General features: G+C 31.5%; 2 protein-coding genes across 2 annotated transcripts; both read right to left on the bottom strand.

The window, feature by feature from the left end:
* Positions 1–9,664: 9,664 nt before the first annotated feature.
* Positions 9,665–11,057, bottom strand: LOC107937556 (thioredoxin-like protein CDSP32, chloroplastic). The gene has a single exon (XM_016870455.2). It carries the CDS (start codon positions 10,698–10,700, stop codon positions 9,801–9,803), a length of 900 nt encoding a protein of 299 aa, XP_016725944.1. The 5' UTR covers positions 10,701–11,057; the 3' UTR covers positions 9,665–9,800.
* A 2,495-nt stretch (positions 11,058–13,552) lies between these two features.
* LOC107937575 (24-methylenesterol C-methyltransferase 2) lies at positions 13,553–15,063 on the bottom strand. The gene has a single exon (XM_016870478.2). The coding sequence runs from the start codon at positions 14,904–14,906 to the stop codon at positions 13,821–13,823; it is 1,086 nt and encodes a 361-aa protein (XP_016725967.1). The 5' UTR covers positions 14,907–15,063; the 3' UTR covers positions 13,553–13,820.
* Between the last annotated feature and the right edge of the window lie 9,567 nt (positions 15,064–24,630).

The raw sequence follows: 24,630 nt of genomic DNA, 5'->3' as shown, positions 1-24,630 counted from the left end.
TTTCATCAACCTTAATTTTGGCACTTTATCTTTCTATGATGAGAAAATAAATGGATAGGTAATTAATTTAAAGCAAACCCTTGATTTCCCTTTATGCTTTTCTTCTGTTTTTGGGATTTTTTAAAACCCTGTTGAAGTAATATGTAGTCATCCTTTTAAAAACGTCTTCCCACTCAAAATTTGTCTCATTCAATACGTGACCCGCGGCTTTACTTTATTCATGTTCAATTTAATTTCTTGCGTTTTAACTCATCCACTACATTTCAATGTAAGTAAATCTCAAAATTATATATAAAATTTAGTTTAATATGCAATTGTATATATAAATTTTGATTTTGTATAATTTTATATATAAAATTTTTATTTGATTCAATTCTCATAAATTATTAATATAAATTATTGATATAACATCATTTTATGTTTATATATTATATCTATAAATAATAATTCTATTTATCTAATATAAAAATATATTGATGCATTTATTTCTTTGAATATGTATGATTAAATTAAAATTAAAATTTTAAGTATATATTTGAACCACAATTAAAGTTTCGCGTGTATAACTACACCAAATTAAAGTTCGTGTATATAATTACACATTAAATAAATTTCATGTATAATTTTGAGATTTATCCCTTATTAATATTATTAAGTTTGAATTTCAATGATTTTATTAATGGGCCTATAAAACACATAGGATTAATCACTGAACTTAGTTTAGTACAAACCTTGAAAAACCAAAAAATAAAATAAAATAAATTTAATGTTAATCGTGAATTTATTTAATTTATGTTATTTGCTGAATTGATTAAATGCAATAAAATTTGATTATTATTAATATTATAAATTAATTATAAATTTTTATGAAATTAATTTTAAAAATTAATTAAATACTAAAATATTTAACATTGTTATTTTCAATTAACAAAATATAATATCACATTTTAAAAAATACATTTAAAAAATCAAACTAGAGTATCAAGTAATGCATTAAGCAAAGCACTCCATGTATTATCAGTTAACTGCTGTATTTAAATCAAGTTTCTACCTACTCTCTATTGCGGTGGTTTCTACCAAAAAAGAAAAAAAAATGGATGGTCAAGAGATAGATAGAAGCCTTTTTTCTCTCCAAACATTGAAAAGTCAAAACCTTCCTATCTCTCACTCATAGCAAAACCACCAACAGCCGGAGAACAAATCAAACTCTACTAAATTATTAGAGGAAGGATAGGATGTCTTCAACTTAATCCTTAAAAGACAAAACCTTCATCTCTCTAAAAATGCGACATAAAAGTTAAAAAGGGGCAATATCTTCTTCTTCTCCTTCTTTTAATAAAGAGTAGCCTAGGTACTAACATCCAAGACTATTACAAAACACAATTTACATTAATAAAATTTGTTAAACTCTACTATGATAGTTTGGGCAGTGGAGTTTACGAGCAGGCTTTTGGACGACTCTTCGTAAGAATTTTTCGGCTCATAATATGTTTGATAAATGGGTTCATTCGTTAACTATCATATTAGGTCTCAACTATCATGTCTCATATGAGATGACATAGGGTACATTATAGCGACATTTTACCTAAGTCTATGATACTAGACTACTTGCACTTGACTCACCAACAGCAACTCAACATGTGGCATGATATGTAGATAAGGCCCAAGCCCTAAGGAAAAAAACCAAGCAACTTACACCTCCTCCCTTCCCAACTTACTTCCAACATCATCATCTCCTCCTCCCTTTCTACTCCAACTACCCTATCTGGTGGCTCTCCCATCTATCCTAAACAGGGTGAACCACCCATGCACATTTACCACCTACTCTTCCTTGTATCAACAAGACTTAATGGTGGACTCTCAAACACCTTAAGATCGAAACTAGATGCATTGGACCAACTTACCATGCAATTAACAATTTTATTAGCTTTGCAATAGATGTGGCAAAGCTTGGCCTCCCCTCGACAATTGCATAGCTCCTTGATACTCCTTATTAGCAATGTTGTTTAAAAAAAGTTGGACTGATCGGTTGGACTTGGAATTGGTTGGGATATAGTCTAAGGAGAGGTAAAAAATTGGTTGACTCGCAAACCAATATTGATTGAAATACCAATGCAATTGGGTTTTATAATTTATAATTTTGATTTTTTTTAATAATTTATTTGTGTTGGACTAGACGGATCGAATCAGGAACCAATTGTCTAACTTGTGCAACCACCAGTCTTATTTCGAAAACATTGCTTATTAGTGCACAATCGTAGATATATTCTTCTTTGCTATTATGAACATATGAATTATTAACCTATTATCATTCTCTAGCAGCACTCGTTTATATTTCTTTTCCAAAACTAATGCCAAGCCATCGAAAATGCCCCCAAAGTCAGCTTGAGACACTAAGCATGGTCCAATGCTACAACAAAACACCACTAACCATGAACCATTCTTGTAATAGTCTGATTTTCAATGGTGTCAAAAATTGTGGTTCGAGACCACTAAAATCTGACAAGTGAGTTAAAAATATATTATTTGATATTGATGAGTCAAGTGTGAATTTTAGAAATATTCTTGAATTAGTGAATGTTGTTATTGAAAAGAATTTATTAGAAAAATTGGGCCGAAAATGAGGTATCGAGACCTTGAATTCATAAACCGAGCCATAATATTTTTAGAAATATTTATGGAGTTTTATTGAGTTAGTATTAAAATTTTGTTAGAAAATTTTAATGTTTGGGTAGTCAATTAAATAAAAAGGACTAAACTGAAAAAGGAGCAAAAGTTGCTAGAAGGATTAAATAGCTCAATTGTCAAACAAGGAAGCATTAAAGAGCAAAATAGCCCAAGGGAGATATTTGGCGGCATGGCAGAGAAAAAATCTGGAAATTTAAGAAAAAAGGACAAAATTGGAATTTTAGAAAAGATTAATAGATAAAAATCTAATTAAAAAAGAAATCTAGACATTTTCTTCAAAATGGACAGCCAAAAGGCCATGGAAAAGAGCTCTTAAGCTGGTTTATCATAATTTTGCTTCATGTGAGTTTATTTCTTGCCTTTTTTTTTGTAATTTTTTGTGATTGTAAGACTTTTACAATTAGGTTCAGCTATTGAATTCATTAGTTTTTGATTTTTTGGGAGAAATTGAAAGTTACCATGGCTGAGTGCTGGAAGTTCATGATGAATTAACATGGATTTGAAGCTTTAATTTCATTACAAGATGATTTTATTAAGTGATTTTAAATAGAAATTGGTTTTAGGACCTAATTGTGAAAAAATTGTGAATTAGAGTTTGATATTGAAATTCCGAGTATCAAAGTCTGTGTTATAGCTTAAGGTAATTAGATAAAGTGTTGAGAAAAATTAGCTCAATTAATGGGTTAAATAAATTTAGGGGTAAAAGTATAATTTTAAAAATTGAAAGGTGTAAATTGCAAAGTGAATTAGTATTGAATTAGATACTAATGAATATAAAATTTAATATTATAGATCAAGAATCCGAGAATAAATGAGGAAAAAGAAAAGTTGTTGAATAGTCCCTGAATTTCTATAGCTTCTGCAAATTAACAAGGTAAGTTCATATGGCTAAACTTTTGTGATTAATTGTTAATGTGAGAATGATATAATGTATTACTTCATATATTGCTATTGAATTATGAAATTGAAATAATGTAAAAATCGAATTGAAAGTTCAAAATTAAGGGATACGCAGTATTGAGTACGTATGTTCAGTGATAAGTGATGAATTGACGGATAAGACCATGGTTAATCCATGGAAAAGTTATGACACGTAGGTATGGTATTGTCCATACTGAGCTATGACACGTAGGTATGGTATTATCCATACCGAGCTATAATACGTAGGTATGGTATTTCTCATACCGAGTTGTGAAACGCAGGTATGGTGTTGTCCATAATGAGCTATGAAACGTAGGTATGGTATTATCCATGCCGAGCTATAATACGTAGGTATGGTATTTCCCATACAGAGTTGTGAAACATAGGTATGGTATTGTCCATACTGAGCTATGAAACCTAGGTATGGTATTAACCATACTGAGTTGTGAATCGTGGCACTGAGCAAATGACGTATTCAAATCTGTAAGTCGTCCCTTAATTTGACATGTGTGGGTAAGTGACAGATGAGGCTAAGTGTTGAATTATAAATTGATATTTGGGTATTGAGCTCAACTAAATGAATTCATCGTGTGAAATTGTGGATGACAGGAGATATGTGTATAATACTCGTTTATTGAATTGCTATGATATTTTGGTAAGATTTATGTTTTGGTCCAATGAACTTACTAAGCTTTCTTAAGCTTACTGTGTGTGTTAATTGTTTCTGTAGATTTACGAGATATCGGTAGATCGGATCATCGCATCAGGACACACTATCCAGAGTCCCACTGGTAGATTCTGAAAATATCTTATGGTTTATATGGCATGTATAGGGTAAATTTTGAAAGATGTGATTTGGTAATATTAATATGTTGATGTTTGAATACTTATGTTTAGAAGTTGAACTTGGTAAGGTAATGAATGGAGTTGTTTTGGTAAACTTAAGTAAAGAAGTATTATATCATAAAGTAGATGAAAACCTTGTGTTTGGGTTGATTTGGTTGCTTGGTTTGGACATATTTTTGTGTTGGTAGGTTGTTTCCAGGATTGATTATAAATAGGGTGAGAAATGTAGTCTTAAAATGGCCTAATTTTGTCCATACGGGTAGACACACGGGTGTGTATCTAGGCCGTGTGTGACACACGGTTTGCCCCATGGGTATGTGTTGTGGTCATGTGTACCCTGCATCTTGAATTTTAGCTTCAAATTGACCACACGGGCAGAGACACGGCCGTGTGTCTCAGCCGTGTGGAGGACACGGTCTTAGGATATGGGCATTTGCCCAAGCCGTGTGAAGTCAGCACGTTAAATGCAAAAATTAAATTCACCACACGGCCTAGCACACGGGCATGTGACTTGGCCCTGTGATCTCAATTTGTTCATGATATACAAGTCAGAGAGTTACGCGGGGTCAGGACACGGGCGTGTCCTTAGGCCACACAGGCGTGTGAGCCCTGAATGTATGAAAAATTTTATAGTTCTGCGAAAATTTCTCTAAGTCTCCGAATGAGTTCCAATTTGTTTCTAAAATTCATATTGGGCCTCGAGGGTCCACTTAATGGATGATTTGAATGTTTTTGATTATGAATAGTAAGTTTGACTCGACTTAACTGTACTTATTCAGAAATTCTCGAAATACTCTATAACCCTGTTCCGACGATAGATATGGGTTGAGGGTGTTACAATTCTTGTCTCGTAAAAGGCCTTTTGCCAAAACTTATTATAGGTTTGAATTAACAGTTCCATTAATATTAATTTTGTCTGGCCCAAACAAAAGGGGCAACCTATAGCATCCTTAAAAGAGTAGAAGTGCAATTTTTATCACTCGTGGAATTATATTAAAGGTTTATTATAAATTATGAACTTGAATTGGTCTAAGTATCAAACTTTGAGATGAAATAATGAAAAAATGGGGGAAAATAGGGGGCAAAATAGTAATTTTATCGTAAAATGGTGATTTGGTCAATTTTCGAGAATTTTATTATGGAAATAATATTGTAATGACCCCTATACCGGACTCGCTTGTCGAGTCCGAGTACCAAAATGTTACATTCGTTGCCGAAGCAACTTCAAAGAAAACCAGTTCAATTATTCTCCCTAATCAAGTTAACCAAACAAATCGTTGTCAGTATAGAATTTCGGTTTCATTTCGAGTTTCAATTGAGCTTTCATTAGCTCTATTTAAGTTTTATCGACCACTTAGAACCTGTTTACACATTTTTTTAACATCAGGGGCGTCGTCACGACGTCAGATGGCCACGTCGCAACATGCACTCTATTTTTCTCAATTTCTCCAAGTTTTCAATTTTCTTTATAGTCTAGTACCTACTTCCTATTCTACTTTTTACTTCATTCATATAACTTATTCTCAACTCATGGCATCATATATTCACATTAAAATATTATTTTTACGCTTTATGGAATTTAATTACTATATCATGAAAATTCACTATTATTCTTATGTTTCTATTTCCCATTCCAACACTATTTGATTCTCAATCAAATTTATAAGATTGACACAACTATCAACGTTATACAAATAATTTCATTAAGCCATCATATTACAATTATTCACTTAATGTTTTAACAATTCACTAAACTATTCTTATGCGTTACTAAATCTATCACTTAAAATAGTTTCTTAGCATCATACTCTTCTTCTATTTTTCCTCCTCCTCCTCTCCATTCCACATCATTTATCTACGTGTATTTATACGAGAATTTATGGCTTTTAGTATTGTATGCCTATTTGCAACATTAATATCAATTTTTACTAATTAAATTATTTTAGCAAAATTGTCAACTTGAGTAAAAGTTAATAAATTATTTATATATCAATCTACAAAATTTGAAATTAAGATTTGATTTTAATTTTTGAAACTAGATTCATTAAGTTTTTACTATAAAAATTTCAAAATTTCTACATAACCCTATAAATACAATTTATTCTTCAAAAATTATTTATCTTTTAATACAAATCTCGTATTATTTTTTCATTTATTTCCCTTGAAAATAGACTCATTAATATTTTATTCATATAAATTTCATCACCTAAACAAATTTTTTTTACAATTTACTATTATTTTTCAAAGTTAGAACAAGAGATCCCGAAATTATTCTGACCTTATCTCACAAAATTTATTATATCTCATAATCTACGATTTCATTGCTTACACTATTTCTTCTATGTGAAACTATGCTCAATAAACTTTAATTATTAAATCCTCTAATTCGATTTATACAATCTCTAATTCAAAGTTGAACGATGCTGTCCAGAAACTGTTTTGGCGGTAACATTTACTTTTTCGTGGTTCTTTTAACTTTCATTTAACATACACAATCATTATGCTTTTGATTACTATCCAATTTAATCCTTAAACTCACATATCTTTAACGTATATTTTTATCACAATTTACCTTATTTTAATTATATATATTTCATAACTTTATAATTTAGTCCCTAGCACCACGAGAATTCATCATTTAACGTAATTTCACTTTAATATCACCTTTAAATTTATCCTGTACCACCTAAGACATCATTTAAACTCTTCATCATAATAATTTATTTAAGTTATAGATTTTTGTACACTTTATAATTTAGTCACCATATATCATAAATGCAAGTTAACTTGATAATTTCATCATACCATTACTTTTGATGTAATCATTATTCCATCACACTTTATTTATGTTCTCTTTTTAACATTCAATTCCACATCACTTATTTTGTTTTTTTCTACTACTTCAATGCACTAATTCAATTTCATACATAATATTTGCATATTCATAATTAATTCAACTATTTAACATTCTCTACACTTATATTAAAATTAAATAAATTAAAGTTCTTGAAGTACATACCTTGTCTGTTTAATCTCTTCACTTTCTCCTCAACTTTCTTCACTTCCAACTCCAGTTTCTTGCTTCCAAGATGTATTCTAACTCTCTAGTATCTTTACTTTAGCTCTCCTTTTGGGTGACTATGGAAATCTTTAAAGAATTTAGGAGAAAAAGTAGAGTTTCATGGTAAAAGACCAAATTGTAAAGAAAAGAAAACTCTCTTTCTTTCTCTTTTCCACCAACGTGCATGGAGAAAGGATCATAATAGATTACATAAAATAATTCAAAACCAGCAAGAGCACTGGCTTAACTAAAGTGATTCTCCCATCCATTTAACCATTTTTTAATTTTCTCCAAAATGAAATGGAATGTGATTGAAGTTACCCGCTTGTGGAACAATGAAATACTGAGATACATCCCCAAGTCCTCCACTTGCTAGTAAAGAAAACAATATGTCGTAAAGAATCTATGGCGTTCTCCTTGATATTTGGTGAGAGAATAATTGTCCTTTCAACATCAATCTTGTACCTAGAAAAGTTCCTAATTTGATCTATTGTTTCCTACACTACCCTCGCTTAATCCATGTTTTCGAGGAAAAAAAAAAAACCAAGTCATCTGCAAAGAAAAGTTGTGAAATTGAAAGACCATTGCCACAGAAAACAACTTCTTGTTCTTAATGTCAACCGCCCTTTTAATGATTAACCTAATCTCTCCATACCAAAAACAAATAGATTTGGAAACAGTGGATCTCCTTGCCTAATCTCTAAAAAAAGTCTAAATTCCTCAATCAAACTATCATTCCATAAAATTTGCATTGACATAGTTAATATGCAATGTGGGATAACTTGTATTTGATGTTGCAATAATCCTCCTTTCAATGGTTCTATAATAAAATCACATTTGATCCTGTCATAAGCTTTTTCTAAATCAACCTTAATTATTATTCATACTTTCTTGCTATCTTCAAACACATGGAGTGTATCAACCCCTGAGCAATAAGAATGTCGAGCAATCGTTCTATCCGCAATAAAAGAAATTTGGTTGGGAGAAATAAGCAATAGCATAATGCCTTTCAAGTGGTTCGTGGTTAACTATATGTGAACTTTATACAAAATTTAACATAAACCGATGGGTTGAAAACCCACCAATTTTTCAAGATTGCAAGTTTTTGGAATTAAACTAACAATGTTCTGCTCAACATTGATTCAATAGGTTGGCTCATGAAAACCCCTTTGACCATCTTACAAATAGCTTGGCCAACAATATCCCACTGGCTCAAATAAAGTTGTCTACTTCCAAAGCCTTCAAAGGTGCCATTTCAAATAAGGTGCTTCATATCTCCTTGGAAGAAATCTCAAAATTGAGCTACTCTTCAGCTTTCGCACTCAATTTAGGAAAAAGCAATTACAAACGGAGAAGTTAGTAGAGACTTGCCCACCACCATATACATTTCTTTGTAGAAACGTATTGCTTCGGCTTTAAGGACATCCTCATCACAGCCCAGTATTCGTATTCAACTCTAGCACTACTTTATGGTTCTACTTCTGGCGGGCAAGTGGGCATTTGTGGAAATACTTGGTGTTCCTATTGCCATTCCACCCTCGATTTTCCTTCCAAAGCGTTTGTTAAATATTCAACACCTCTTCAGCTACTCCACCCTCAACTGGCGCTCCTAGTGAATTAGTTTGTCAAATTGGCGGGAGTCGAGAGCATGATCTTCCTTTTCCAGTTGCCAATAAAGCCAAAGGTTTCTCGAATCAAACCTTTAACTTATTTGATAACCCTACAGTCGCTTTACGAAAGATGCTTTGATTATTCAAAGAGTTCCTTGCCAAATCCTTAAACCAATTATGCGTTTGCCAAAAAGGCCGGCTTCCTATACAGCGTCCAGCCTTCCCCTCAGTTACTAACAACGGTCTATGGTTGGATGTCATATGATGCAAATGGTATATATATATATGTATGACACTCTGTTCATCATGTATATGTGGTAGACAGTTGTCTGATTTAATCTTAAAACTTAAAGCTAAACTGCGGCAGTTAAATTACAAAAATAAGGCTATATTATATCCTAATTCCATATGAATTATGATAAATATTGCATTATTCTTGCATATACACTTTGTACCATTACGAGTTAGTTAACCAACAAATTAAAGTACCTATACAAGTGACCAATAAGAAAAGCATATTTATCATTACTAATTAAGATTAAAACAAAGAAAAATTTAGTCCTTTAGATATAGATAAATGTGGAGTACAATTCATTTCACTATAGTAAACTCAGTCCAACACATATTACATTTTCATAATTGATGTTTTGTATGAGTTACTTTTGAGCTTCCCACTAATAAGTAACTCGAACGCCTTGGTATCTTAGAATCTCCCCAATAAGCTCTCCTTTCCCAGATCCTACGTACCTTCCACATATCTCTCCGTCCCTGATGAACAAAAACGTCGGCACCTCCACCACGTCCATGTCCTTGAGGAACTGCATGCAGCTGTCGTTCTCATCACCGTTCATCCTCGCGAAAACCACCGAATCCATTTGCCTTGACAGCTTAATCACCGTCGGGTACACCTTGACACATGGCCCACAATGTTTGAGCCCCACGTCCAGAACAATCAGCTTATGGTCAAGCTTGTGGTCTTCGATGAGCTTCTCAACGTCCTCCCTGCTGTGAAGCTGAACCACACCCGAATGGCTGTCACCGTAGTACAACACATCACCCATCAGCTGGTCCGGTCCGATCCCTTCTTCTTCATGGATTTTCTCCATGCTCTTGTAGAAGCTAAAGTGCGGGACTTTCGTAATTTTCTCTCTTTTGCAAAGCTCCCTAGTCTCGTCCGATTCATCACCCATCACGAGGATGAATTCGACATCGTTGCATGTCCTGCTAAGGTCTACCATAAACGGGTAAATTTTACTGCTATGATAGCTGAAGCTAGTGGCGTATTCCACCACAACAAGCCTGTTTTTAGCCTTCCTGAGAGCTTCATCGAATTCCTCAATGCTGTGAACCTTCTGAACTCGCTCATCACTCGGAGCATTCTTGGTCCCAGGAGCAGCTGTAGCCTTGGTAATGAAGCGAGAGCTTGTGCTTGTTCCTAGCTTTGTTGAAAAAGATCTGGGCCTAGTCGCAAGGGATGGTAGAAAAGAAGCATGAGAGCAAAGAGAAGTGAGTTTTGGGGTGAAGTGAAGATCGGAAGTAGGTGGCTTAGTTAAGAAATTAGTGATTGCAGCCATTGAGGGGTGAGGGGGGGAAGACAAGTGAGAAAGAAACTGTGTTTCTGGAGTTGGTACAGGGGACTGCTCCCTCGGGAACAAAAAACAACCATGGAATAAAGATGAAATCTAAAAATCTAATCGTTCAAAAATGGTAACCACTCGTTTTGGCTCGTTCCATTGATATTATCCACATATGTTGCTGGCATTGTTTTCTGCATTGTTATTGAGCACTCGGGATGGTAGATTTTTGTACGATCACTGACTGGGCTGGATTTTTTCATAGTCCTTTTCGTTGTTGAAAAAGAAATATAGATATAGTAGTACCATTTTGAGGATACTATTAACCAAACCCTTTGAGATATCTAAAAGGTCTTCTTCACTGAAATTAGTTGGGCTTCTATAGCTGAACATTTGGGCTTGATTTCCTCTTTTCATTTTTTAATTTTGATGGCAATGGGAGTATGGCCAGGTTCAGTTTCAAAGAGAATAAATTAGATTTATACCAAGCCAACCCCCAAAAAATTATATTTATTAAAAATTCACATAAAAACCATTCATTATAATAAATTTAATTATTTATCGTGTATGGTGTTTTAAATTTAAATCTTATTATGTTTATTTTTTTATTAATTTGTTATATAAAACGACAAAAATATAGCTTATTTTGTACATGACAGGACAATTTAATGATTACATAATTGAGTCAGTGGCCAATTGATCCATAACACTAACCCAATAAAACACTTAAAATAAACTATAACTTCTACCACACACACATACTTGTGGAAACAACGTTTTTAGAATATAAGTGTGCGTTTAACAAAACAGACAATAAATAATGAAATGTAATATTTGAAGCTAATGATAATAACACATATGTAATATGTACAAAATTAAAACAAAATTTTAGTTTATTTTATGCGTATAACTAAATTTAAATGGATAAATATGTCATATTAAGAATATTAAATGCTTTCTAATGATTTGTCATGTTATTGTCATTTTTCTTGAGTTGGATCGAGTTAACTTGCGACACCAATTCAATCAGTAACATTATTAATTATATACAAACAATGTGGATCAACCGGTTTGTGTAATAGTTTTAAAAACGAATAAAAAAATAAAAATAAAACTTTAGTTGTAATAAAGAAAATATTTTATAAATATTGGCTGTATGGATTTAAATTTCATCTTTTATGTTAAAATTTTACTGGCTTTATTAAAAATATAAAAGGACAAAAATATCATTTCAGTGATATAATTTATTCATACATGAAAAGGTAATTTTATAATCTTTAATTGAATTAATGAACATTTAATTTATGACATCAACTCAATCAAAAGTTGAAATATGATTATAGATTAATGGATTAATCCTGTTAGTATAGATATAAATGCAAGCTCTTGTGTTGAGATAGACATGGTTGGTTGATTGCCATAGAGTATGAAAAAAAGCAGAGATGAAACCTGTCATTATAACAAAAGTTTTCATGCCTTTCAAAGAAAACAACCAAGTTTCATGACACCTTTTTTAGTTAATTTATTAATGTTAAATATTATTATTATTTTTTAAAATTTAAAATTTTATTCTTAATCCAAACAATAGTAATTAAATTCAATTACTAGTATTGCACTATGCATACATATGTAGATTCAGTTCATATTCTTCAATTTGATCACTTTTTTTAATATTATTACACATATAATAATATATATTCACCGCGTCAGATTTTAAAAATAATAAAATTTAACAATTATTATTTAGTGAGAATTGATATTTTAAAAATTAAAAAATATAATATCTAAAAGTAACTAAATTAAAGTAAAAGAATTAAATTCACAACTTTAATAAAGTAGATAGAGTAATACCAAAATTTAACCATTTACTAATAATAGAAATTAGTTTGTTTTTTATAAAGTGTGCGAAGACAACCCAAACTCATGTCATGAAATTGTTGGCATCATTGGGTTTTATATATTAAACCGGCAGTATTAAGGGCGACGGTAATAGATTTTATTTTTCATAAAAGGAAAATTAAAATGAATAGCAGATTTCACTTTCCACATGTAAAAAGCATTTGCGTCACTTAATGGCTGATTTCACAGCAATTTAATTATCCTCAATGTGAAAAGTGTCCTGTATAGGTTCCTAGTAAAGCCACTTTAGACGACCCTCCTTTCCATTTGCCAAATCCGTAAGCTCCCATTTGTCAACCGTCATTATCGAATATAAGACTAGATTACGAACTCCAACACTTGGGACTTTTTTATCAAACTTGATTTAACCCTTTCATACAGGCCTAGGTAGAGAGCTACTAATATAATAATAATGATCAGGTGCATTAGGAGAGGAAATGTTGACAGATCCAACATAATTGTGGCCCACGTAACCTCTAACATGTAGCCCTATATAAAATGTGACAAAACATACAAAAACACCGAACAGATGTGCAGAGATCCGAACAGCCTTTTGGTCTTTGGCGTTTGCCTTGCCTGCCAGCGCTCGCCATCTAAAAGCCTAAGCGGCTTTGCAAAACTTCCTAACCTTACATGTGCCCTTACTTCTCACACTACCCAGAGTATTTTCTTAGTATATGTCCTTTTAACTATATATATAACGAATCACAATTGTAGTTCATTCTTTTCCAGTTTAAAAATAACGTGACCTTAGATCTACAACCTTGATATTTTCTTTATCCTACAAACGAATCTATACAAAATTGGGGTTGAATAAATCGAGACGATGAGTAAGGAAAACTCCGAGGAGATTTTAAGGGAGAGAAGTGTTTGGTTTGGATCCATAGTTTGAGAGCTTAAGCTTAGATAAGTTGATCTTGTGTTTCAACCAAGTTACAAACAACCACTCGAAATCGACAAAAATTTCCATCCATTCAAAAAAAAGAACAAAAATTTCCTTCCTTTTCCTTCATCGCCGACGATCAGACTGGAATTTGAATTAAAAAAGGGGAAAGTACATGATTTCGACTAAGAAAAGTAGAAAAATAAAATAAAAGAGAAACCTAGGAAATTAATGTTTTTTAGGAAGGCTGTAGTGAAAAAAAAAAAAGAGATGGAACTGGAAGACAATGCAGCAAATAAATTACCTCAAGGCCTAAGATTTTTTTAAAAGAGAAATAACTAAGATTGGGTAGGTGGGACTTGGGGTTTTCTGAGGAGAATCATGTGCATGGGGGAAAATATCCCAGAATCCCCACCTCTGGTCAAATAATCGGCTGTCTTGAACAGCATCTCGTGAACATCAACGGTTCCTTTAGGAGCTATCCCTATGGCAGCTAGAACAGTGACGAGAATGTGGTTCCTCCAGTAGGCGATTCTCCCCATCTTAAGCCTGGTCCACCAAGGTAAGGCCGGTGGCTTGGCTAGATCCTTCTCTTTAACAACCTGGAAGCCCACCTTTTTTGCAACCTCCGCTATGTCCTTGTAGTTCCTGAGACCAGGCAAAGCATCGCCTATTTCGATACCTTGAATGACCTCCACGTGTTCAGGGTTATCACCTCTGTACTTGTCAGTCGTCACCCACTCGTACGACACGTATAGAGATCCCGGTTTCAGCACCCGGAACACCTCCGCGTACACTTCTTCCAGTTTCGGCGCGTGGCACGTCGCCTCTATCGAGTACGCACCATCGAAGGTATTGTCTTTGAATGGCATCTCCAAAAAGTTCCCGCAAACCACCTCACAAAGCGAATCTAGCCCAGCTTTCTTGTTGTGAAGCCTGGCTCGGTTCACTTGGTACTCGTTGATGGTGATGCCCACGACATTGGCTCGCGAATGAGTCGCGATAGCACGCATGGGCCCGCCGACTCCGCACCCGACGTCCAGGACTCGATCTCCGGGCTTGACTTCGATCATATCGACGGCCATCTCTTCGTGGAGGCGCGTAGCGTCCCGGTGAGATTTCCCTCGAATGGAAGGAGAAAAGTGGAAGGACTGACCCCAACCCCATTCGTAAATATCGGTGACTAAGTTGTAAAAAGTATCGACGAAATCTGGAACCTTTTCGGCGGTTTCGATCTCCTTTGGTTGGCGGAAGAAAGACCAATACTGTTTGTAGTTGTCCTGAACTTTCTCGGCAGAGATGGAGCCGCCGGAGAGATCGACGGCTCGCTTGCCCTTTTGCTCGGCCGGCCCTAAAAGGCAGACGAACCAGTAAAGACCGCAGGCAAGAAGAGCCCCAGTACAGAAGAGACCAAAAGGATCCATGAGAAAAGGGCGGAGACAAAGAGAGAAAGAGAGAGAGAGAGAGAGCAAGTGAGTGACAGTGATAAAAAGCGGGGGTAAACTACTAATAAACTACAGCTCTCAAGAGTCCCCTAAAAATCAAAAACAGAATCTACTTACAGCTATCGTTGACGCGCTATGCGCGTGTTGATAAATTGTTGAACAAGTTTTTATCAAAACAAACTCAACCATGATACGTCTAGATTTACTGTTTTACCCTATGTACGCCTAGATTTACTGTTCTGCCCTTTATTTTATTATAATAAGCTTTTTTTGACCTTTAGGCATAATCATCTTTTTGCACCCTCAACTTTGAAAAGAAAAATTATTTTAACTTTTTATTTAATTTCTTGTCATATCAATAACTAATTAATTTTTAAAAAAATTAAATTTTTTTATATTTTTTAAAATTTAAAAATTAATTAAATATTAACATTTCATTGTATGCCATATCAACAAAATTAAAAAATTATTAATTTTTTATCTATTTTTAATGGTTCGATAAAAATAAATAAATTTAATAGTTAAAAGAACGAAAATTAAATAAAGAGTCAAAATATTTTTTATTGAAAAATTAGAGGATTAAAATAGTTATTATATATTTGTTTTAAATTGATTGGATGTGATTTTTAATTAAATATTGAATTTATAATATGAATAAATATAAAAAATTAATGGATAACTATGTTCCTAGTATCTCTCGTTGGAACTGAAATAATAATATTTCAAACAGATTCCAGAAATCATAATATTTGAAAAGAGAAATGTTAGAGAGGGGTTGAATATTTCTGTTAATCTGTTTAATTTTAGGCGGCCCATTGGAATCATAACGTTTCAAACTGTAATCTCACTGAAATTATAATATTTCAGAAATAAATCTTAAAGATTCAATCTTCGTTGGGTTGTGTCCCCCAAAACAATATTGTGTTAATTTTCTTAAGCTACATTTTTCTCAAATAATTTCAAATAAAAGAAAATATAAAGATATATTTAAGATTTTTATTTTAATATTATATTATCCTTATTTTATTTTAATATTATAATATCCTTCAAAAATAAATCAGAATAATTTAATGTGATTTTTTACTTTATTTAAAATAATGTGTTTTAAATAACGTGAATATTTTTGAAAAATAAGGATAAACCTATAAAAGAAAATTTTCATAATTTATTATTATCAAACCATCTAGTTATATTTCATACTTAATTTTAAATCTTTATAAACTGTTTTATTTTATATTGTTTCTTTTTCCCTTTTTAGCTCAATATTCTTTAAAAGAATTAAGTAAGGATCAAACATCTCCAACAGTGAAGTACATCTTAGTGTGTAAGTTTGGGATGAAATTATAGATGTGTTACTAACCAGATGAGGTAGGTTACTGTATTTAGGGACATTAGAGTATTGTAAACCTGAAAACATGCTGTAATCACTGCCAATTGAGTACTCCTAAAATTTTATGGACTCCAAACAAGAACATCGAGCTTCTTCCTCCATATACGGGTTTACTATTAATATTGCATTCCATGTTCTAGTACTTGTATACAAATTTGATCTAGTCCTCCTTGGTGTTTAATTTTGACGTGGTTGAACCCAAGTAACCATCAATACTCCCAAATGGGGATAGAAGTACCATCTCTCACTTTCCATCTAATAACACCCTATCCGGATCAAAATAAGAAAAATATTTTTAATTTTATATTATTATTCTCTACTTTTTAAAATTAAAAGAGGTAAATAATAATGTTTTTTAAATAATGATATTTATTTTTCTATAATAAAAACGTAAAGAAAAAAGAAAAAGAAAACTTATATTTATTTGTATTCAAACTAACATTTAATATTTGAAAAACTATTAACAGTAATATTATTCTGCTTAGATGGGTTATAATAAGTTTCTGGTGTTAAAAGGGTAAACTACATAAATAGTTACCCAATTATATAAAAGATTTAATTTTAAGCACTCAAAATAAAAAAAAGTTTATAATTTAAGCACCCATATTACGTTTAGTCATTTTAGTCACTCTCGTTAAAATCATAAAGCGCAAGTTGACGTAACAGTTAAAAATTTGATATAATAACAAATTTAGCCCTCAACTTTTATATATTATATTGACTTCGTCATAATTTTAAAAAATTAACTCTCAATTACAAATATTTTAAATTTGATCCTAATTTTAAAATTTTCAACCAAACACGTTTTATTGAATGTTTTCCATTTTCTAATAAAACAAAAAACATAATTTTTATTTTCTAAGATCCTATATATATACACGAGAGTTATTAATATTTATTTATAATAGTTAAAATTAATATTGGATTGTGTTTAAAAAAATTACTAGTATTTATTTGTAAGTCTACAACATTTTTTTATTTAATGGTGAGATGTATGTTATTATTCATTGATGTGCAGAAGATTTATATAATAATAGTGCATCAAATATTATTTCATTAAAAAGCCTACAAGTCCCTAAATGTGGTTAAATATATTCATGTGTACCGATCAAGTCTTAGTTTGATTGGCATGGGTCTTACTGCTAGTATAGGAGGACGTGGATTTTAAGTATACTGAAACACATTATTCTCTTATTTAAAAGTTCGGGAGGAATAATGTGCATAGTTTCTCACCATGATTTTTTATTTCGTTTGAAATGTTTCGTGAAACACCACATATACGCAAGGACGAAGCTAGAAAATCTTTTTAGGGGGGCCAGATGAATTTTTAATTTTTTATAGTTTATATTTTTATAATTTATAAGGGATTAAATTGAATTTTTATAATTTTAAAGGGGGCCAAAATGTAATTTTACTATTATTAATTTAAAATTTTTTTAAAAATTTAAGAGCTAGGCACCATGCCACCCCTGCATATACGCATGGGCAGCTCCTTCGCCTTTTCTCGTGTTGTTGAGTAGGATTGTATACAATCCCTCTTTTCCCTTCCAAACACACTTTCAAGATTTTAGGTCGTCTCTCCTTTTTTCTTTTCCTTTTTTTTTTTTTGCAATTCTTATTCTTATTTAATTTGGTTTTGTTTTAAAGATGGGTAATTGAAGTAAATGCAGTTGTGAGAAACTTGCATGAAACCAATCAACTTCATTCGGATTTCTCTTAACGTTACTTAAATAATATAGTAAGATCATGTTTTTAATTTTATTCTTACTTTATTATTAAAATAATATTTTAATTATAATTTTAAGACCAAATTAATTATTAACTCATGGAGTTAACGTATCATGTTTCGCCTTGTTAAGGGATAATGTAAGTTAGTGAACGTGTGACTAAAATCTAATAATCCAATAATATTAAAATTTAAAATTAAAATTTTAACTTATCTTTAAATTTTTTAAATTTTAATAAATAACTAATTATTAAATTATTAATAACTATTTACTTAAAACACAAATTTACTTTTATCTTTCACGAATAATAACACCAATAATGAATTAAGAATCAATTAGTAAATTAAAATTTTTTAAATTTATAAAGTAAGTTGCATTTTATTTTACCAAGTGTGATGCATATTTTTAACTTTGACTAAATGCGGTAAAATAAATTTTAAAAAATTTGATGTTTGTCACGGGCTCTCGCCCGTCCAGCATGACAGACAGCCACACCTGAACAAGTATGTCATTCCGCTGTTTTGAAACGAAAAGTCACCATTTTTTTTCAATATTGTTAAGTGACATTCCTGAAATTAAATTAATTTGTAACCACAAGAAAAAGACAAATATATATAGGGTGGGTGGCCAGAATAACAAATTAAGTACATATTTTAATTGCAAAGAAGAAAAAAAAAAAAGCTTCCAACTTTCGACTATCTAGTTGTGGGGAGAAGAGAATTGTGTCATTTAGGTAAAACAAGAAAGAGAAAAGGGACAAAAGCGGATTTTAGGTGGAGAACACAAAATACACAATGGCAGCACTGCAGGATGGAACCCTACCTAAAGCTAGAGGGTAAGATGTGTGGTATAGTTGTAGTTATAGATCAGGGAAACAAATGTAGGCTGGCCGTGTCAAGAAATCACGTGGAAGCTTCATTTAATAATCATGCAATGCAAACACACTTTGTACTTCTACTTTCTCTCTTTAAAGGAAGAAAGAGAAAAGCATCACCCAGTAGATGCTTTTTTTCCTGCCATTGGATCTGTGAATATCTCTGTTTTTTTTCCTTTTTAGATAGCAAAGGACCAAACACATTCACCTCCTTTTTAACTCCCTGTCATGTTTTAAATGGTAATAATAAAAAGAAAATGACGTTAAAAAAAGAGAGGAAATACATATGTAAAAAAGCAAGGCTCCATATCAATATTCATTGGGTTAGTGATAGACAAATCAGCTTTTCTTCTTGTGGGCTTAGAAAACAAATACTAAGAGTTTTTTTTTTTTAAATTTAAGGATTTCGTCTAATTTTAACTCTTAAATTTAATTAAATGGCTATCTGTACATCATCACCCTCCTTTAATACTGCGGATAATGTGGTAGAGAACAATGATACTCAGGTTTTGATTCGTTTTAATTATAATAATAATAATAATTAAGATCATAAGCTAAGATTCCCTGCATTTGGATGGATCCTATCCATTTTAGTATCTAACATAGATCGATATTCAGGCCCAACTTCATACTGGCCGAATTACAACACCTTAGGCCCAGAATTAGGTTGCTGGCCAACATGAAGATAATAAATGGGTTCAATCTGTACGTCCATCTTCTGCCATCTTGATTTAAACCCAAAAACTTAACGTTGAGTAATTTAGTATACAGCCGCGTGTTATTTTATACGTATTACAATAATTTAGCATACAAATAATTATCAACCTTGATATTTTTGAATTTAAGATGGAGATTCAACCTGTTAACGTGGCAATAGTTGAAGAGTGATTTTTTTTTATTTTTTATTCACACGTGATAAGTTTGAAGTATAGACTGATTTGGTGGTGCGATTTGGACTTCAAAAGTGGAGTTGACAAGTCTACCGTATGTCCATGAATTTCACCATAACATGGTGGGAATAGCTATCAAGGACAACACTTAAAACATTGATGCCACGTTAAAGTCACTAACAGTTGATCATTAGGCTTAGAAAATACCATATAGGAGGCATCTGGTAATGGCAGGCTAAACAGGGACAAAGCAGACAAAAGTTGATCGGCACAACTTATCACATATAGACCTCGATATTCCTTTATCTCTTCGTAGACTTTTTGCCACTCAAAGAGGTTGGAAAATTGAGATCTTTCTATGACAAGTAGAACTTGCGTGTTACGCAATGCAACAGAATGTGGATTGTGGAGTCCAGGTTTTTACTTGTACCATACCATTTCTAAACTAGTAATCTTCAAAAATGTGGTACAGCAAGCAAGCTGATACGAACTGGCCCTTAAGTGTTTTCCGGGTAAAATAGAGTTTGAAAGGCTATTAATTTTTTTTTGGTGGGCAGGGATAAAAATAAATTTAAGAAAAATTAATAAAGTTTCAATGTGTGTATTAATGCATTATCTTTAAGGTTCTATTAAGTGTTTTTCGCGCAAAATAAAGGTTGAAAGGCTACTAATTTTTTTGGTGGCTAGGGATAAAATAAATTTAACAGAAATTAACAAATGTTTCAAGGTGTGTCTTAATGCACTATCTTTAAGGTTCTATTCGTCTCTACCTATACCTGGTGTGACAATGAGTTTCAAGTAAATCAATATCGAAGATACAATGGATCTCAGTGATTATTTGCATTTTGCACTAATGAAAATAGTCTACTAAGCATTAAGCAGAGCATAAGAAAATCAATTTCTATAAAGAATTTTTACAGTAATTTTTTATAGAACAACCTAAGAATAATAGAAGATGGAGGAAGAATAGAAAGAACATTTGAGATTTTTTTTGGAATATTTTCCAACTAAAATTCCACTACTATTTATAGGAATACTCATGTCTCTTCGTAGAGATATAACTTTCAGTGAGTATCTTTTTTGAATAATCACATCTTTAAAAGAGACATAATTATTCAACTAAAATATCTCTTAAATAGATATTACAATTAACTAGTTATAATTCTTTGTCAAAAAATCAGGTGATATAACTCTTCGTATTTAAGAGATGTAACTTATTATTATGAATAGTCATAACTCTTGATCAATAACCAAAATATATAACTTTTGTTTAATTACACTATTTCGTTTATAGTTATTAGAACACTATACATATTTGAAAATATTCCCAGAATCTCCCCCCATTTTCAAAGTATTTTAAAATTTTTTTAATCTTGGAGATCAATTTGCATAAATGAAAGTATTTTACGATTGAACTTTCACTTAGTGAAAACATGTTAAAGTTAATCGAAATTGCATGCTAGACTAAGGTTTGAGCCAACTATTCCATTTGATTAACTGAACACGTCACGCAAGGATTTCAACATTGGTCAATGTATAGTATCTAGGGGCACTATTAAGGTCATGTGTCTATGTCCTCTTTTCATGAGTGCTGTTAAAGCTAAGCCCTTGAGCTTCTAGAAGCAGTCACACTTCACACTATCACAACAGATAAAAATATGTGAAATTGGGTCCATTAAGAGTATGTTACCCATCCTTCCCTTATCATTACCAGTACCTAGCACTTTAATCTTAGGATGGATTTATTTATAGTGCTAGCAGTCACATACTAATGATGTACTGTCTCATTGAACTCGAGACTTGACATTATACCAAACGTTGAGTTGATGTAATGACCCCTAACCCCATACCGTCGTTGGAACAAGGTTATGAGACATTACTAATCAGTACAGTACAATACAGACATTAATTAAATATAAACGTTCAGACTCATCATAATTTTAAGATGACGTCCCTTTAATGGGCCTTCGCGTCCAATATGAACAGTAAAATCAATTCGGGACTAAATGCGAATTACTACGAATTTTTCTTTCAAATTTCAAATTCATACTATATACCATTGCCAATCATAATTTACTTATTTTATCAATACTTTCACAACCTAAATGACTCTCATAAGACATCCTAGGTACATGTCATTACCAATACTCAACATGCTTTACCTCATCGAGTTCGGGATCGGCCTGGGATGTTGATTCAATGATCTAGCCTTAACTTAACCTGTGCACGGAAACAAACCGTACGCTGAGTATACACTCAGTGGTATTTCTATAATTTGAACACTTAAACAATTATAAAACATATTAATTTATATATATTGAACTATTCAAACTCAATGAGTATTCAAACATTCACTTTCCAACCAATGTTTTGGTCTACTTTAAATTCAAAATCATTTATTATTTTTCAATAGCAATTAATCAATCAGTAATATTCATTAACGATCAGTCAATTAGAACAATTATTTATTTTGTAATAGTCAGTTATTCAGTATCAATCAATTGATCGGTTATCCAGTAACAGTCAATTATTCAGTAAAAATCAAATATACAGTAACAATTAAATTATTCAGTAACAGTCGATCTTTCCAGTTCCTTTATTTACCCCTATTAACATGACTCGGACCTAGACGGATACACGGATCCAACCAACACACCAGTACGACACATAGTGCCTCATCGGCCGAAGCCAGAACAGTTACAGTAGCAGTACGGTACACAGAGTACCTCATCGGAACAAATCCGGAACAGTAACAGTAACTGTAACAGTAACAATATCCGACACACAAAGTGCCGAATCGGTAACAGTAACGGTAACAGTAACAGTAGTCGGTACATAAGTGCCTGATCAGTAAGCCAGCAAAACCCGTACTCTTCCATATCCTATGGCATGCTAACTATATCCGACTAGCCCGACTAGTTAATAGGGTATTTAATTCACTTTCTAGTTTTCAATTAATTCATATTTTAATTAATTAACTATATTTTTTTCAATTCAATATAATTCCATTCACTTTTCACTAATAAATATTCAATTTGACAATAATCACAATTTTCTATCAATTTCATCACACTCCCAACTACATATATTTTCCAATATAACAATTATTTATTATTCAATTTCCACATCAATATTCATTTCAATTCAAACATTCACATATATTCATAAATTAATTCAATATAATCAATATTCAATCCAATTCAAATAATCATCTCAAAACACCTACTACATATATATATATATTAAATAATAAATCCAACAATTTAAGTATTAAGTTCAGATTATAGAAATACAAACTGTATTTTCTCGAGCTAACTCCGTTGTCTTTGCCATTTTTCATTGCTTAGCCGAGATTTCCCGAGACAACATTAGTTACGAGAATTAAAACAATTCATATTCATTAATTCACTACTAATTTATATCTAATTAATACAATTTCTATTCAATTTCTACTTTAATCTCAATTTAATCTTAACTAAATTCACTTACTTTTTCTATCTTAATTCATACTTCATTTCTATTCAAATTTTGTTCAAACTCATACTTAACTATTGATTTACCAACATATTTTCCTAATTTCGAAATTTCATCAATTTAGTCCCTACAACATAAAATTTATGAATGACTTTACAATTCAATCCTTATTTCATTTCTAACTTGAATTTCTATCAATTTAACCCTTATTTCATCATTTTACTCAACATGAACATTATTTAGAAATCTAATAACTTTTAAAATATCAACTTAATTTCATCAAAACTTTGTTCTAAAGCTTCTAAAACATCAAAATTAAATAAAAAGGGCTAAATTGACATACCTATTTAAACCTCAAGCTTCAAACCAATTTTCCCTTTCTTCTTTCTTTTCTCCTTTCTTTCTTTCTTTCTTTCCCTGCTTTTCGTTTTACCTATTCAGTTTCTATTTCTATTCTTTTTCTTTATTTATTTCATTAAACCATTATATATATAATAACTTAATAATTATCCATTATAAAAATCTATTTAATAACAAATATTCTTTTAACATTTGTATCCATTATAATATCACACTTGTCTTTCACTAATCTATTTATTATATAATAATTATTTAATAATATACTTATATAATAAGTAAATATACATGTATTTTACAAATATATGTATATTAGTATCACACATGTCACTATACATACCATACATTTGTCAACTTTTTATTTATTTATCATATAATATTAATTTAATAATAATAAATACATTAATATTTACTTAAATAATAAGCAGATACATATATGTATTACAAATGTGTGTATTATATTTATTATACTTGTATTTTATTTTTGCCATACACTTGGCACTCTTTTTGGTTTATTTACTTATTTAGTCCTTTTAATTTTCTTTATTCTATAATTAAACTTTCACACTTCATTCAATTTAATCCTTTTATCCTATTATTCTTAATTAAATTAAATTCACTTAATTAAACTCTAATTAACCACTCATTTTACTTCGTAAATATTTTTAAACAAATATTTACGAATCCACTTTTCAGAAATAAAGACCCAAAAATACACTTTTTCGACATCAGTAAAATTCAGGTCATTACAGCTGAGTTTCCATCATGGGTGACTCTAATTAATGGGCTTGAGTCTCGTCCCTTTTGAGGTCTTGTTGACTACATCTCTAGCAAGACTTTTTGTCAAAAAATTTGCCAAGTTTTCACTTGACCTCACATAATTAATAACGAGCACTCCATCAGAAACTAATTGTTGGACATAACTATGTTTTAATCCAATATGTCTAGATTTTTCATTATAAACTTAGCTACATGCCTTTGCTAGAGTATC

The sequence above is a fragment of the Gossypium hirsutum genome, chromosome A05, assembly GCF_007990345.1.
Source record: "Gossypium hirsutum isolate 1008001.06 chromosome A05, Gossypium_hirsutum_v2.1, whole genome shotgun sequence".
NCBI lineage: Eukaryota > Viridiplantae > Streptophyta > Magnoliopsida > Malvales > Malvaceae > Gossypium > Gossypium hirsutum.
This window is presented reverse-complemented; position numbering and strand designations above follow the sequence as displayed.

Excerpts from the sequence above, each read along its gene's own strand:
- LOC107937556 (XM_016870455.2), bottom strand. The coding sequence starts at position 10,700 with ATGGCTGCAATCACTAATTTCTTAACTAAGCCACCTACTTCCGATCTT.
- LOC107937575 (XM_016870478.2), bottom strand. The coding sequence starts at position 14,906 with ATGGATCCTTTTGGTCTCTTCTGTACTGGGGCTCTTCTTGCCTGCGGT.